This window comes from Hyaena hyaena, unplaced genomic scaffold (assembly GCF_003009895.1).
Source record: "Hyaena hyaena isolate Hyena2069 unplaced genomic scaffold, ASM300989v1 scaffold_562, whole genome shotgun sequence".
Taxonomy (NCBI): Eukaryota; Metazoa; Chordata; class Mammalia; order Carnivora; family Hyaenidae; genus Hyaena; species Hyaena hyaena.
This window is the reverse complement of record NW_024081198.1, coordinates 518,625-533,131: the sequence shown is the minus strand read 5'-3', so window position 1 is coordinate 533,131 and position 14,507 is coordinate 518,625. Positions and strand designations below refer to the sequence as shown.

General features: G+C 45.0%; 1 protein-coding gene across 1 annotated transcript in view; it reads left to right on the top strand.

Moving 5' to 3' along the window:
* Positions 1-14,507, top strand: part of PDGFRL (platelet derived growth factor receptor like) — a 67,062-nt gene that overhangs the window by 16,506 nt on the left and 36,049 nt on the right. Inside the window, exon 2 of the mRNA XM_039256280.1 lies at positions 1,814-2,111. Coding sequence (XP_039112211.1) covers positions 1,814-2,111 — 298 coding nt within the window. The remainder of the gene's footprint in view (positions 1-1,813; positions 2,112-14,507) is intronic.

Sequence of the window (14,507 nt, the reverse complement as noted above, 5' to 3'; positions counted from 1 at the left end):
GATATTTATGTCCATATAGTGAAATAGGCCCTTGGAATGAGTCAGAAGACCTGAATTCTACTCACATTCTGTCACTAAACAGCTGTATATGAGTTCCTTAACTTTTAAGGGCCTTCTTAAATTTTTAAATGTATGACCTGAGAATTTTACCTAAATGACCTCTCAGGACCCAGGACGTTTTATAATTTTGTGGGCATATATTGAGGCCACCTTTGAGCTCCTGCGGATAGACACACTGACACCGCACTGTCCCCTCGTCCTTGCCGGGTGGACAGGCGCATAGCTGGGCAGGCGTGTGGCACAGGTGAGCTTTCTGGGGCCCGGAGGCATGTCAACAACAGGCAAGTGGGAACCGTCTTCCCTGGGGGCAGGCAGTCAGGGGTGAGTTCTCTGTAGAGAAAGGAAAAACAGGACTAAAATGGACTCACAGGTCACCTTTTACGTGCAATTATCAACAATGTTGGTGACAAAATAACCCTCCCCCCAAATATTTTGTTGCCTAAGTTCTAAACCATTGCTACAGTTACTGTTGAGCTTTTAAGAGCTTATACGGAAGCTTAAAACGAGTGGTGCTTATTTCTCCCTCAACTTTGCACCCTGTATGGACGTCGTCTACACAGACTGCACTGTGCACGCTCATCTGAGAGAAAGTTCGTAGTGGTTTGAAATCTGCAGAGTGTGCTTCCACTCAGTGTGTCTCCACTCCCTGAAGACTACATACATATTCCTGCATTTGAACAGTAAATTCAGGGGTGCCTGGGTGGCTCAGTCAGTTAAGCGTCCAACTCTTGATTACGGCTCAGGTCATGATCTCACAGTTCCTGAGTTCAAGCCCTGTATCATGTTCTATGCTGAAAGTGTAGAGCCTGCTTGGGGTTCTTTTTCCCTCTCTTCCTCTCTCCTCTCTCTCTCTCTCCCTCACCTCTTTCTCTGCCCCTCCCTTGCTCTCACTCTCTCTCTCAAAATAAATAAACTTTAAAAAAATAAACAGTAAATTCAGAATGAACAATGGTCGCCCTGAGACCCCAAGAGCAGGGAACAGCCCTTGAAGTGACTCTGATGCTGCCATTCTCTGTGGCCCCTTAATTAGAATTTTTTTTATTGTTTGAGAGAGAGAGATACAGAGTGTGAGAGGGGGAGGGTCAGAGAGAGAGGGAGACACAGAATCCAAAGCAGGCTCCAGGCTCTGAGCTGGCTGTCAGCACAGAGCCCGACACGGGGCTCAAACCCATGAACTGTGAGATCACGACCTGAGCTGAAGTCAATTAACCGACTGAGCCACCCAGGTGCCCCTCTCTGTGGCCTGTTAGAGACTGTGACACAGTATGAACTAAAGGTAATGGTCATTTTGTTTGGTAAGTGTGAATTTTAGTTCATATGGGCAATATTTTGCTGAATTTGAATAAAATATTTGATTTTTTTTTAATGTTGATTTTTGAGAGAGAGAGAGAGAGCGTGAACAGGGAGGGACAGAAAGAGAGGGAGACACAGAGTCTGAAGCAGGCCCCAGGCTCTGAGCTGTCAGCACAGAGCTCGATGCGAGGCTTGAACTTGTGGACCCACAAGATCATGACCAGAGCCGAAGTCAGACGCTTAACAGACTGAGTCACCCAGGTGCCCCTTGAATAAAATCTCTGAAGCTAACATACATTCCCATTCAGTTACTCATTATCTTACAACTGAAGAGTGAGCCGAGAAAATGACTATTCCTGAAAATCATTTTGATGTAGGAGAATGGTGCCCCCAAATTACTTGCTTTCTGTATTGAATCTTCTGGTTTCAGAGCATTGTTCTCTCCTCACGTTTGTACTAGTTACTGGCCAACAGCCTCCAAAGAACAAGCGTCCAAAGGAGCCGGGAGAGAACAGAATCAAGCCTACCAACAAGAAGGTGAAACCCAAAATTCCTAAAATAAAGGACAGGGACGCAGCTGATGCCACACCAAAGACGCAGTCAATAATGATCCAAATGCTGGATAAAGGTCGCTTCCAGAAACCTGCTGCCACGCTGAGTCTGACAGCAGGACAAACTCTTGAGCTTCGATGTAAAGGGAACAAAATTGGATGGAGTTACCCTGCCTATCTCGACACCTTTAAGGACTCCCGTCTCAGGTGAGCATTTATTGTTATTTTTTTACTTGCGGTGGGTCAAAGGTCCTTCCCTTGTTCAATACTGTCTTGTTTCTGACATCTACGTTTTCACCCTAAGAGCTTATAAAAAATGAAAGCTCAAGGAGCAAGCACTGTAGATGTTGTTTCTTTTGTCTAGATTTTTAAAAATTATTGCAAATTCAAGGTGCCTGGGTGGCTCAGTCAGTTAAGCGCGTGACTCTTCTTTTCGGCCCAGGTCATGATCTCACGGTTCATGAGATCGAGCCCCATGTCACACTCTGCACTGGCAGCTTGGAGCCTGCTTGGGATTCTCCTCTCTCTCTCCATTCTTTCTCTCTCTCAGAATAAACATTAAAAAATCTTAAAATTACTCCACATCCTATCCACATGAGTTAAGACAGTGAAACTTTAGAGGAAGCCATGTGACATAATTGAAATTGATGCACAGAGATGTTTAAGAATTCATATCATAAAAATAACGAGACTGATCACTGCTTTCTGTCATTTTTATGGAATCCGAAAGAAAACTGCAATGCCCTAATTGGAGATGCCTGTGAGCAACTTGAGGCGAGGCCAACTTAAACTGGTTTTGAACTTTTCAACTGCTTCTGGTTTGTTTTTCCTTTCCTGAGCATAGGAGTTTTATATTCAGAGCTTCCGCCCGCGAGAGGCCCAAAGATTTCTCATGTTTAAATGAGGACCTTCAGGAGCCTGAGTTTCTTGTGCAGGAAAAGTGGTTAAGATGATTCTTAGGAAAAGTGGTAAAAAGCAAGAACATGGAGCACCTTCAGTGGGTTCTGGGAGGAGCCTGGGGCCTCAGGGGCTGAGGATCCAGCGCATATTTGGGGTAGGGTCCCCCAAAACCCCTGCACCTCCATTTCTTCATGCGTAGAATAAAGGGGATGGGATTGCATGATTTCTAAGATTCTTTCCGCCTTTTCTTCGTATGATTTAGGAAGGGGAAAAGCAGGGGGCGCTTGGGTGGCTCAGTTGGTTAATCGTCCGACTTCAGCTCAGGTCATGATCTCACGGTTCGTGGTTCAAGCCCCGCATCTGGCTCTGTGCTGACAGCTCAGAGCCTGGAGCCTACTTCAGATTCTGTGTCTCCTTCTCTCTCTGACCATCCCCTGCTCATGCTGTCTCTCTCTTTCTCTCAGAAATAAATAAAAAACATTTAAAAAAAAAAAAAAAAAGGAAAGGGAAAGGCAAGCTATGGCTTGTTTGGGATGACTTGGATAGAGAAATGGGCATCTCAGGCATCAAAAACTCCACATGTTCACTACAGGCTCATTTTCCACACAAACTCCACCCCTGCATATCTTCCCCTACTCAGAGGCTCAGACACTAACCTGGGGGCATCCTGGCCTCCCCCCACCCCCCTCCCTCCTCATACCCCACATCTTCTCAGTCTGACCGCAGCCCTCCTTGAACTCAGAATCTCTAGATTAGTCTCATTGCTTTCATGGGCCAGGACTCTGCACCTGGCTGACTTCAGCCTTGCTGTCACTTTCTCTGGGAAAGCTGTGTCCTGCCTCCAGGGGTATGCTTTCCTGTGGCTGTTCATACTTAGGACTCCTTTGTTTTTTAACTTTCTCTAATTAAAAAAAATTAATGTGTATTTTTGAGAGAGAGAGAGAGAGAGAGAGAGAGAGCAAGCTCGAGCAGGGGGAGAGGCACAGAGCAGGGGAAGGAGACACAGAATCCCAAGCAGATTCCAGGCTCTGAGCAGTCAACACAGAGCCCCACCTGGGACTCGAACCTACCAACTGGGAGATCGTGACCTGTGACAGAGTCCACTGCACAACCGACTGAACCACCCAGGCGCCCCAGGACTCTTTTTTTTTTTTTTTTTTTTTTTTTTTACAAATAGTTTATTGTCAGGGTTTCCATATAACACCCAGTGTTCATCCCCACAAGTGCCCTCCTCCGTGCCCATCTCCCCCCTCCCCCCCCACACCCATCAAGGACTCCTTTTTTTAAAATCTCTACTTTTCATGGGGCTTAACTGAATCCTTGGCATTTAGATTTACCTGTTGAATGACTAGCCAATCTTCTCCCCCGTCTTATACACGTACACCTTGCAGAATAAATAAATTAAAATATATGCAAGTAATATTTCTCCAGCTGTCTAACTTAAGACTTTTCCACATTTTGTTCTGAAGATACTCTTCTGGGTTCATGGGATGTAATAGTGTAGAATTTGACCTGAGGGCTGCTGGGTTGGATGAAGAGCCAGGGGTGAAACAATCAGTTTTTCCTGTTTTCATCTCCACATTTAAATTGTGTGTGTGCATCCCCTGCTTGGAACACATCTGGACAGATTTACTACCATATACCTTTTTTTTTTTTTTAATTTTTTTTTTTTTATGTTTTATTTATTTCTAGGAGAGAGAGACAGCATGAGCAGGGGAGGGTCAGAGAGAGAGGGAGTCACAGACTGAAACAGGCTCCAGGCTCTGAGCTGGCAGTCAGCACAGAGCCCGACGCGGGGCTCGAACCCACGAACCGTGAGATCATGACCTAAGCGAAAGTCGGACGCTTAACCGACTAAGCCACCCAGGCGCCCCATACCATATACCTTTTTAATGACTTAATTTTCCAAAGGAAAATTAAATAAAAATGTAATACACGTTTAAAACCAGAATTGAGCTATTTAAAATTATTCTGAACAGTTAATCTTGGACTCACACCAAATATTTTAAACCTAGATGATGTGACCCATGAAAATTTAGTATTTTCTAGAAGTAGTTTCGAAGTTGTTTTAGCCACAGTATGTTTGAAAATATCTTGAGGACTCCAAGTAAAGTGAACATGTATCTGAATTGAATAGAAACATCTAACATTAACTTGTATTCATTTAAAGCACAGTTGGGGCTTTATAAGAAAGTAAAGACAGATGTAGGCCCCCAAGGACTTTACAAAAAAATGTGAAAAATGTGAAAAACATCTAGTCATAACTCTGTATCAAACAACAATAACAAAATCATTTATTGGACACTAGAGATTCAACAAATTGACTCTTGACATCTTTCCCGGGACGTGGTACCTTTGGATAGAGGGGAGGTATTCATCCTATGTTTTCTTTTCCTGTGGAATGAGTTCTTTCCAGTATTCTGACAGCTTTGGGTTTGGAAGCTCCCCAGATGTGCTTCCAACAAAGCCTGGTCATTTTAAGGAATTTTGGTAGCTTTCTGGAATGAAGAACACAGTGCCACCACATTTGTCCAAATGTAATCTCCTGACCAGAAGAGGGAATGGGTTACGGAACAGAGAAGTCAGGCTGAGCCACAGCTAGATTGCAACCCTGCCTTTACTACTAACCAGAAAAGTAATCCTTTTTTTAAAAGTTTATTTATTTATTTTGAGAAAGAGAGGGAGAGAGTGAGAATGAAAGAATGAGAATAAATCCCAAGCAGGCTCTGTGCTGTCAGCACGGAGCCCAACTAGGAAGTGATCTCATGAACTATGAGGTCGAGATTCCAAAGCTTAACTGACTGAGCCACCCAGGCACCCCAAACCAGCAAAGTGATCTTTGCTCAGTAATTTGCCTAGAACCCACTTTCCTCATCTGGGTTATTGAGATTATACTATCTATTGTAAGTGCTACCTGGCCTGTAGTAAATGTTCAATAAATTGCAACTAATCATTACTAGGCAATGTATATTTCTCAAGCACAATAATCAAGTGATCTTTGGGGACTGTTAATTGTGACCATGACTCAAATAAATCAGGGAACTGTGCACAGCCAACATGACTTTTAATACAGAAGATCCACAAAAGACTGTATACATCTTTCCTTTTTCATGTAAATAATCCATCTTTGTAATCTGGGGTATCTGTCCCTCTTCCCCCATGAAAATCTAAGCCCCTTGCTGGTGAATACCATGTTTGTTTATTCATCAGCAGATTCCTAGCCCCTTGAATAGCACCTGACAGACACCAAAACTCAGGAAAGTTTTTGGTTTCCCTAGGAGTTTAGTGATTGTATCAGAAGCCAGTTCTTTTTTTTTTTTTTAAGGGTCTTTTTTTTTTTTTTTTTAACAAATAGTTTATTGTCAAATTAGTTTCCACATAACACTCAGTGCTCATCCCCACAAGTGCCCTCCTCCATGCCCATCCCCCCTCCCCCCCACATCCATCAGTCCTCAGTTTTTGTCAGCATTCAAGAGTCTCTCATGGTTTGCCTCTCTCCCTTTCCCCCACCATTTCTCCCCTTCTTCTCCCCCTTGTTCCTCCGTCAAGTTCCTCCTAATCCTCCTATACTTGCAAACATATGATATTTGTCCTTCTCTGCCTGACTTATTTCGCTCAGCATAACACCCTCAAGGTCCATCCATGTTGCTACACATGGCCAGATTTCATTGTTTCTCATTGTCATGTAGTATTCCATCATAGATAAACCACATCTTCTTGATCCATTCGTCCATTGATGGACACTTAGGCTCTTTCCATGTTTTAGCTATTGTGGAGAGTGCTGCTATGAACATTGGGGTGCATGTGCCCCTATGCCTCAGCATTTCAGAAGCCAGTTCTTAGCCATGCATTTGTTCATTCAACATTCAAAGATAAATACACTTAGTGCCAACGTGTGCACTGGATGTATGGGGTGGAGGGTGATGACAAATATGGATGTATTTTTATTGAGGGTGCCATGCCACCTTGGATCCATCCCCACGATCTCCACCTTTTGTTGCTTCACCTCATGAAGCCATTTAGTCAGCTGCCACCCTCTCTCGAACATCTCCCCCTCTTTATCCATTTTGTCCCCTTCTGTGCTCATTAGACACCAGAGTCTTGTTCCCACCAAACTCTTGAATCCATCCAAACCAAGTTATCTTATTACCCTCTGTTTTTCCTCCGTTCCTTCTTGGAAATTTCCAACCCCAAATGAACCTGTTCACCCACTTCTTGCCCACCCTTGGGCACTGAGCACTGTTGGAGGAAACCATGCGCCTGGCCGGACGGGTTCTGTTAGATCGTGGACACATTGCTTGTACGTGGCAAAGCCGGAGAGATTTCTCAGAGAGCTCGCTTTTTCTCTCTTCCTAAACCTCTGATTTTTTTCCCATCCCTCTCACTTTGAGCTAATGAAATTCTCAATTTATTGAGAAATTGAAGCCCTTGAATTGCCTTGACTTCATCTTACCACATCTCTTCCCTCTCTGCTCTTACAGTGATAGTGGAGGAAGGGTTCCCCCTCCTGACTAAGGCCACACTCCGCCTGTGCCTGTGCCCCAGACCTCACCCTTGCATGCTTTCTCAGGAGCCTTGAGACACCAGTTATTGCCTTTCTGTTTGGCATCGTCAACCTCCCCTTCTTAGCGGGATCCTCTCCATAAGCCTTCTCCATAATAAGAAATCCTGCGTTGGCTCCCAGGTGCCCTCCAGCCACCTTCCTCTCTCACCTTCCCAGCCAAGCTCCTTGGAGGAGTCCGTCTCTCTTCACTGTCTCCACTGCCCTCTCCTCTTCACTCGCCATCTACTCCACCTGCCTCCTGCCCCACTACTCCACTACGTTTAATCACCAATGTCAAGGGCACTAAATCCAGAGCTTTCTTGTCAACCCCCATGTGACCTGCCCCACAGGTCTATTCAGCAGAAGGGAACACCCTTGGCTTCCACAGAGCCATTTTCTGCCAGTTTTCTCCCTGCCTCATGGGCCCCTCTTCAAAGTTTGCTTTACCTGCTTTGCTTGTCTACTCCCCCAGACATTGGTTGTGTCTTCCTCTCTTCTCATTACATGCTGCCAAATGCCCTCCTTCAGTCATATGGCACACCTAAATTCTTCTTCTGCTGAGCTCCAGATCTGACTCTCCAGTGGCCTGCTCAAGTGCCTGAGCCCTTCTGTAAGTGTGGCCATCTAAAACCGAGCTCATACCTGATCATCTTCCTGTATCCTTCAGTTCAGTGAATGGCACTAAATCTACTCACTTGCTCTTGATCGAGGGCCTAGAATCACCTTGGACACTTCACTTTTCCTTCCACATCCGAGCAACTACTACTGGATGCCCTGAAGCTGCTGCTATTTCATTATTTCTTGAATCTTCTTTCTTTCCACCATGGCAGCAATGACACTAGTCTCTTGCGTGGACTACATCATAATCCTGTAACTAGCTTTTCTGCACCCGATCTTGAACGTGACCTCAGTCTTTCACACAGCAGACAGATCTTTCCAAAAAGCACATCTGGTCCCGTCACCTTCCTGCTTTACACCCTTCAATAGAGCAATTCTATTGCTCTTAGGATTAAGTTGAAACTTCTGATGTGGCCTACAAGGCCATGCATAAGGTGACCTCTGTCTTTCTTTCCTGTTGCATTTCACTTCACTCTCTTGTTCACACTCCTGGCTCTGTGGACTCTTTCTGATGCCCAGATGTGCCAGTCTTCTTCTTGCCCGGGTCTTTGCCCGTTTGGGTCCTGTTGCCTGTCACGTACATGTTCTAAGAGCTGTTGTCCAGTCTTCAGACCCAGGCGTGTCAGGTCCCCTCAGCCCCCGCCCTCCGCTCGGCCTAGTTACACATGCTCACCGAAGCCCTCAGCACCGACCGAGCAGTCACCTCAGTCATCGTGTTATGTTTGTGTCCCTCACTCAGCTGAAGGCTGGGCAGAGATGGTGTCTGTTTAGTCATCAGCACCCAGTACAGCACCCAGTATGCTCAGCCCTCCATCAGTAGTGCTGGGCACTGAGCACAGAGTGGGTCAGAAGTCAGGGCTCTGGGCTCATGAGAACCGTAACTCCAGGAACAAGTTCATGGAACTTGAGAGACAAAAGGACCTTAGTAACCTTAGTGGTCATTATGCTTCAGTGACTCTTCTTAACAAATGAAAAAACTGAGCCTCTCAGAAGGTGGATGGCTGGTCCAGAGTGACACATGTGAGGGGTGGCATGAGACTTAAACCCTGGCCTCCCGGTCCCCAACACAGAGCTGTGGTTCTGCTCAAGTGCCCTGAGATGTGTCTGATGGGGCACGCTTACACCAAAGAGCACGCGCATCCTCGTGGAGGGAGTGGCTTCAGGGAAGAGAGATTTACTGTTGACTTTTTTTTTTCTTTAGCTTTTTTGGGTACTTGACTTACAATTTGATTTTTTTTTTTAAATGTTTATTTTGAGAGAGAGACAGTCAGACTGTGGGCGGGGGGCGGTGGGGGGGGAGGCACAGAGAGAGAGGAAGACACAGAATACGAAGCAGGCTCCAGGCTCTGAGTTGTTAGCACAGAGCCTGATGTGGCGCTAGAACTCATGGGCTGTGAGATCATGACCTGAGCTGAAGTCGGACGCTCAACCGACTGGGCCACCCAGGCGGCCCACAAATCTGATTTCTAAAGAGAAGACTCAACACAGGGATAAAAGTTATATGCTTTCCCAGAGGGGGCACTGATTTGCTACGAGAGCTTTGAATTGAAACTAATTGAAATTTCACATTGACTTCTGTTAGCTTTGTGGACATAAGAAAGGGGAAACATTACATTGGGCTGCTTGGAAAGAAGACTCTAAATGACCCCTCATCCTGAAAAGTGGACGTTGACCACCTCAGGGATGACCCGAGGTGATGCACTCTAGGGCTTCTTTGGAGTCTTCCATTATGCTTGCTTCCTTCACGTTGGGGAACCCACGTCATTAGAAGGCCCACTAGATGGCAGGTTTCAGCCGTTTTGTTTCGAATCCCTTCACCAGTAAAAGAAACTGGAGGATCATCAGTTGGGTAAAATCATTGCACATTTGTGCTGATCGTTCTTTCCTTCTCTTAGACTATTCAGTGGTCACTTTCAAGTTCTGTTCTTAGCAGTCTAGAATTCAGGTTCCCAAAACACACAAGAAAGGGGTGGGCATGTATGCAGTCATGTGCCACTCAAGGATAAATTCACTGGTGGTGCTGAGTCCTGCTGAATTTTCTCAGAGCACTGGGCACTTGCATGGCGTAGGTGGTCCTTCCGAGGCTAATAGTAATGTGCTGAAGATTCTGTATGTTTAGGTGCTGAAATTGATTCTGATTTTAAATTCAGATATAGTCCATCCCAGATCACATAGATCTCCACTCTCTTTTGAGATCAGAAACAGCAAGGATAGTTTTCTGACTGTATTTGCTATTATTTATTGAATGTTCTATTTCCTTTTTTAAAAAAGTTTATTTTTAAGAGAGAGAGAGAGAGCAAGTGAGGGAGAGGCAGAGAAGGAGATACAGAAACTGAAGCAAGCTCCAGGCTCTGAGCTTGTCAGCACAGAGCCCGTCACAGGGCTCAAACTAACAAACCACGAGACCATGACCTGAGCTGAAGTCTGACAGTTAACCTGCTGAGTCACCCAGGTGCCATGGAATGTTCTGTTTCGTGATTCCTCGGCCCACCACCCCTCCTGCTTTCCCACTGTTTGTCTATCTTTCAGGGCAACCCTCCCTTAATTTTGTTTGTTCTTTTCCATCAATAATAATAATAAATAATAGACGCTGAGATAATAAATTAATAGATTAATAAAATGATAAATTTATTATTATTATTATATTTATGGTCCTGTGCTAGGTAGATGCTGGAGATATGATGGTGAACAAGATGGACACAATGCCTGCACCTGTAGAGCTTTTGATCCTAGGGAAAGACACTATTAAATGAGCAGTTTTAATACATCGCTACGTGAGTGCCTTGTTAGCATAAGCACAGGGTCAGAGAAGGGAAAACTTAAGTGAACACCTGAAGCCTGAGAGTTGACCAGGTACAGAAGGGGACGGGAAAGAACGTAAGAAAATTCCAGGAGAGAACAGCATAGGGAGCTGCCTAGAGCTGAGAGTAGAGCACCTGGAGCATTGAGGGTGTTGGGAAGATGGGGTGGCTCAAGGCAGGGGAGGAGAAAGGAGGTGACCAAGGAGAGATGATAATGGAAGGTAATCAGGAGTTGGCCCACGGAGGGCCTTGTCAGCTATGCCAAGGCATATAGAGTGAAATGTAAGGGCATTATGAGTTGTTGACCTAATGCCTTCATTAATCAAGTACAGAGGGTTAGAAGCAGCACAGTGTGAGGGTTATTACTCTTCACTGCCTTTCTGAGAAAGACAATGTCACTTCCCAGGTGTACCCAGTCTTCCTTCGTGCACCTCACACCCATTCTCCGCAAACTGAGGTCTCCAGACATTCTTAGACCTAATGTTTCTTTGCAAATTAAAAAAAAATTGCTTTTCTTCTACTGATAATATAAAAAATGTTAATATAAGACTATTCTGGACCAACCTCTACTGGGCAATCAAATAATCCACTTCCATTTTCTCTGGAAACATTTTATTCCCCAGGCTCCTCAGAATACACTTTGAGAGTTTAGAGCAGGCAAATCTTGGCACAATGCTGAGCTCGGGAAGAAAATAAGAAACTTAGGATTGGGGGCCCTGATGATGGCTTAAATTATAAATCACTGTTGGGTAAGAACAGGCAGATGTTGTAGATTAAGGCCGGCTTGTTAGCCTCATCACAGCTGTGAAAACAAGCTGGGCTGATCTGATCATAAAGAAACCCTGACCTCCTCCCTACATAATCAGGGCCCAGGCATTGTCTTTCGGGTTGTTTCTGTGTGTCTGGTCAGATGTTAGCATTTTCCAGTCAAGAACTTTAAGTTCGAGGAGTGGGTGGGGCGCAGGAGATCTCTTTGGTGGCTGGTTCCTCTGAAAACAATAAATACCTTCCAGAGAGAAGGGGGGGCAGCTGGGTTCTCATTGGGCTCACTCCACCCACAGACGCCAAGGGAGGGTGGCTCCATGAAGCAGACAGCTGGCCCCAAGCCCACCTAATCCTTTACAGCGTCACGAAGGAGTGTGGTCTGGAGGACATTTTAAAAGAAGAGAAAGGTGTTAAGAAGTGTTTATAAACAGAAGAATCCCACTGTTGAGAAAGAATCGGCACAGATTTTGGTAAATACTGTGAATAATATTGTGACGTTGTACTGAGCAAGATGTCTTCCCCCCTCTTCAGTTTATTTCATGTCGGTCATATAAATGTAGTGCAAAATTGACTCTCCTAACCATTTTTAAGTATACAGTTCAGATACAGTAAGGGCCTTCATATAGCTGTGCGGGTTTCTTTTTAATTCAAGCTCGATTTCCTTCAAAGCTCATTTTGCCTTATTTTCGGAGCAGAACAAAGGATGAGGTTTCATGAAAATTCTGGCCCCTCCTCTGGCTTATGGACTTACCTGGGTGTGCTGTTTGTGTCCCACGTGCAGTGGGAACGACCAGACTCTGGTACTTGCCTTCAAGTGGGTTTCCACCCCCAGAAAACAGCTGAATGAAGAGTAAATCGCTGAAGGTAGACCTCTCTCTTCCCAGACTCAGTGGTACCAGTAACAGGCTTTCCAACATTCTCCCAGGGATGGTGGGGGTGGGGGGGCAGGATACAAGACTTCCCCGGGTGTGCGAGATGTCCTGACAATGTTCGGGCTGCAGAAAAACACAGCTCTGTTCCGTTCCGGACATGGGTGGGGGAGGGCAATCAGAAGCAGCCGTGCTGTGGGGCCATCGGGATACAATGAGGTCATGCAAGCAAAGCTTGCATCAGTAAAGATGAGCTATTTTTGTCCAGAAGACTGTACACAAAGAAGTAAATCACAGGAAAACAGCCAGTTTTTTCAAAAGTGTTTTTTAAAAAATTGTTGTAGGCATGGATCTTAGTCTTGTACCAAGTTTAGATGTCCGTGGTGCTGTGGAGTGCTTACTGATATTCAGACTCGGAGTCTTGAATACGTGAATATCCAGTTACCCCTCATCTACCAGGCAGGGAAATGGGGTGGAGTACGTTACAGTTTTGTGTAAAAGTGAAAGTAAACTAGGCTTGTAGGCTAATTTATAAATAAAGCAGGGGAATGTTTTTTGCTCTGATTTAAAAAGAATGTTTTGTTAACCAAAACATTTAATTTCTTGAGCACTCTGAAGGTGGGGTTCTGTGATCCCAGATGTATTGCACAACATTAAAATGTAGTAAGATGACAATAAAGTCGAATGAATGTATCAACCCCAACCCAAAGGCACCATAGGAATATCACAGCACTATTCTCGATAATTTTGGGGACTGTTGCAAAATGAGAATAACATTAAGTGATTGCCTGTATTTTACAAATAAAACCCTGCTTTAAAAAACATATATATACCCACCATAATAAAAGATGTATATATGTGTGAAAGATGGCATTTAATGGGCAAAAATGAAAATGTTAACATAGCCTGATCATCTTCTGACAAGTGTTTAAATATGCAAAATGTAAACAAAACCATTTTGAAAGGTATGTCAGAAGAGGAAGCAAGAAAAGAGGACTAAGGGATAAGCTGTAAAATGGGAATTTTTATGTTGGCTCGTGTATAACTGGCACCTTATAAAAACCAGCTACACTGAGATTTTAGAGCTTTGGCTCCAGGTTCTGGGCTCTGCTTCCCTTCCCAACAATATCCCCTCCCATGGGGGCCGGCTGCAGGTGGGCAGGGGTGAATTCACTGCCCTAGGGGATCCGCCCAGAACCTTGGCTGTCACCTCTCATCATCTCACATTCCCAAACCATTCATTCTGCTGTGGGGCCTCAGGATTCTAGTCACCTCTCCTTGCTTGGTGTTTTGCTGTGCAGACACCCTTTGTTCAAGATTGTCTTTTGAGCTTGACCTTGACTTCGCCCTGGATTCTGCCTTTTAGATCCTACTGCATAATGCCTTAATCCCAACCGCACCCCACCTCTTAGTAGCCAGGTTCCATCAAGGCCTCACTTGCCTCAGAGGGGAGCTCATAGGGTACAAGCTCATACTGGCCCATTAGAACCTTGCTTTGCTTTATGAACTTGACACAGTAGCTGGGACAAAGCAAGGTGTGGGATCCTATGTACCAACCAAAATCGATGGGAGGATATGCTTTCCAACGTTTATTTGCATAGGTGGCTCATGAAATTGTACGACATACGCTATGAGCTGGTGGCCATCCTGGGGGAAGAGGCAGGGGACCACAACCATATGTACACAAGCAGGAGGGGTGACCAGGGCGAATCTGTCATAGCTTAAGACTAATAGGTGTTCAGCTGAGCGAAGTGCACGTGGGACACAACTACTCGTAGCCTAATTTGTATATAAAGACAGCCCACTATGTCAGGAGGGCATATGCAAAAACAAAACAGAAGTCCCAGACCACAGCAGCTTTTCAACTAGTGGAATAAATGACATACATACCATATATAAATACAGAGCACCTATGGACACCTTGTGGTCAAGTGTGAGTAAATGAGGGCTGATGGGAAGGAGAGAAGGTAGATGTCAGCAGGGGCTAGAGAGACAGATCAATTCATTGAGTGATTGATTATTTGATTGCAGGAGACTGGCCTTAAGGATAAGATGGAGAGTTGGGGAAAGAAATGTGTAAGACCTTGCAAGAGATAAGCCTGGGCCA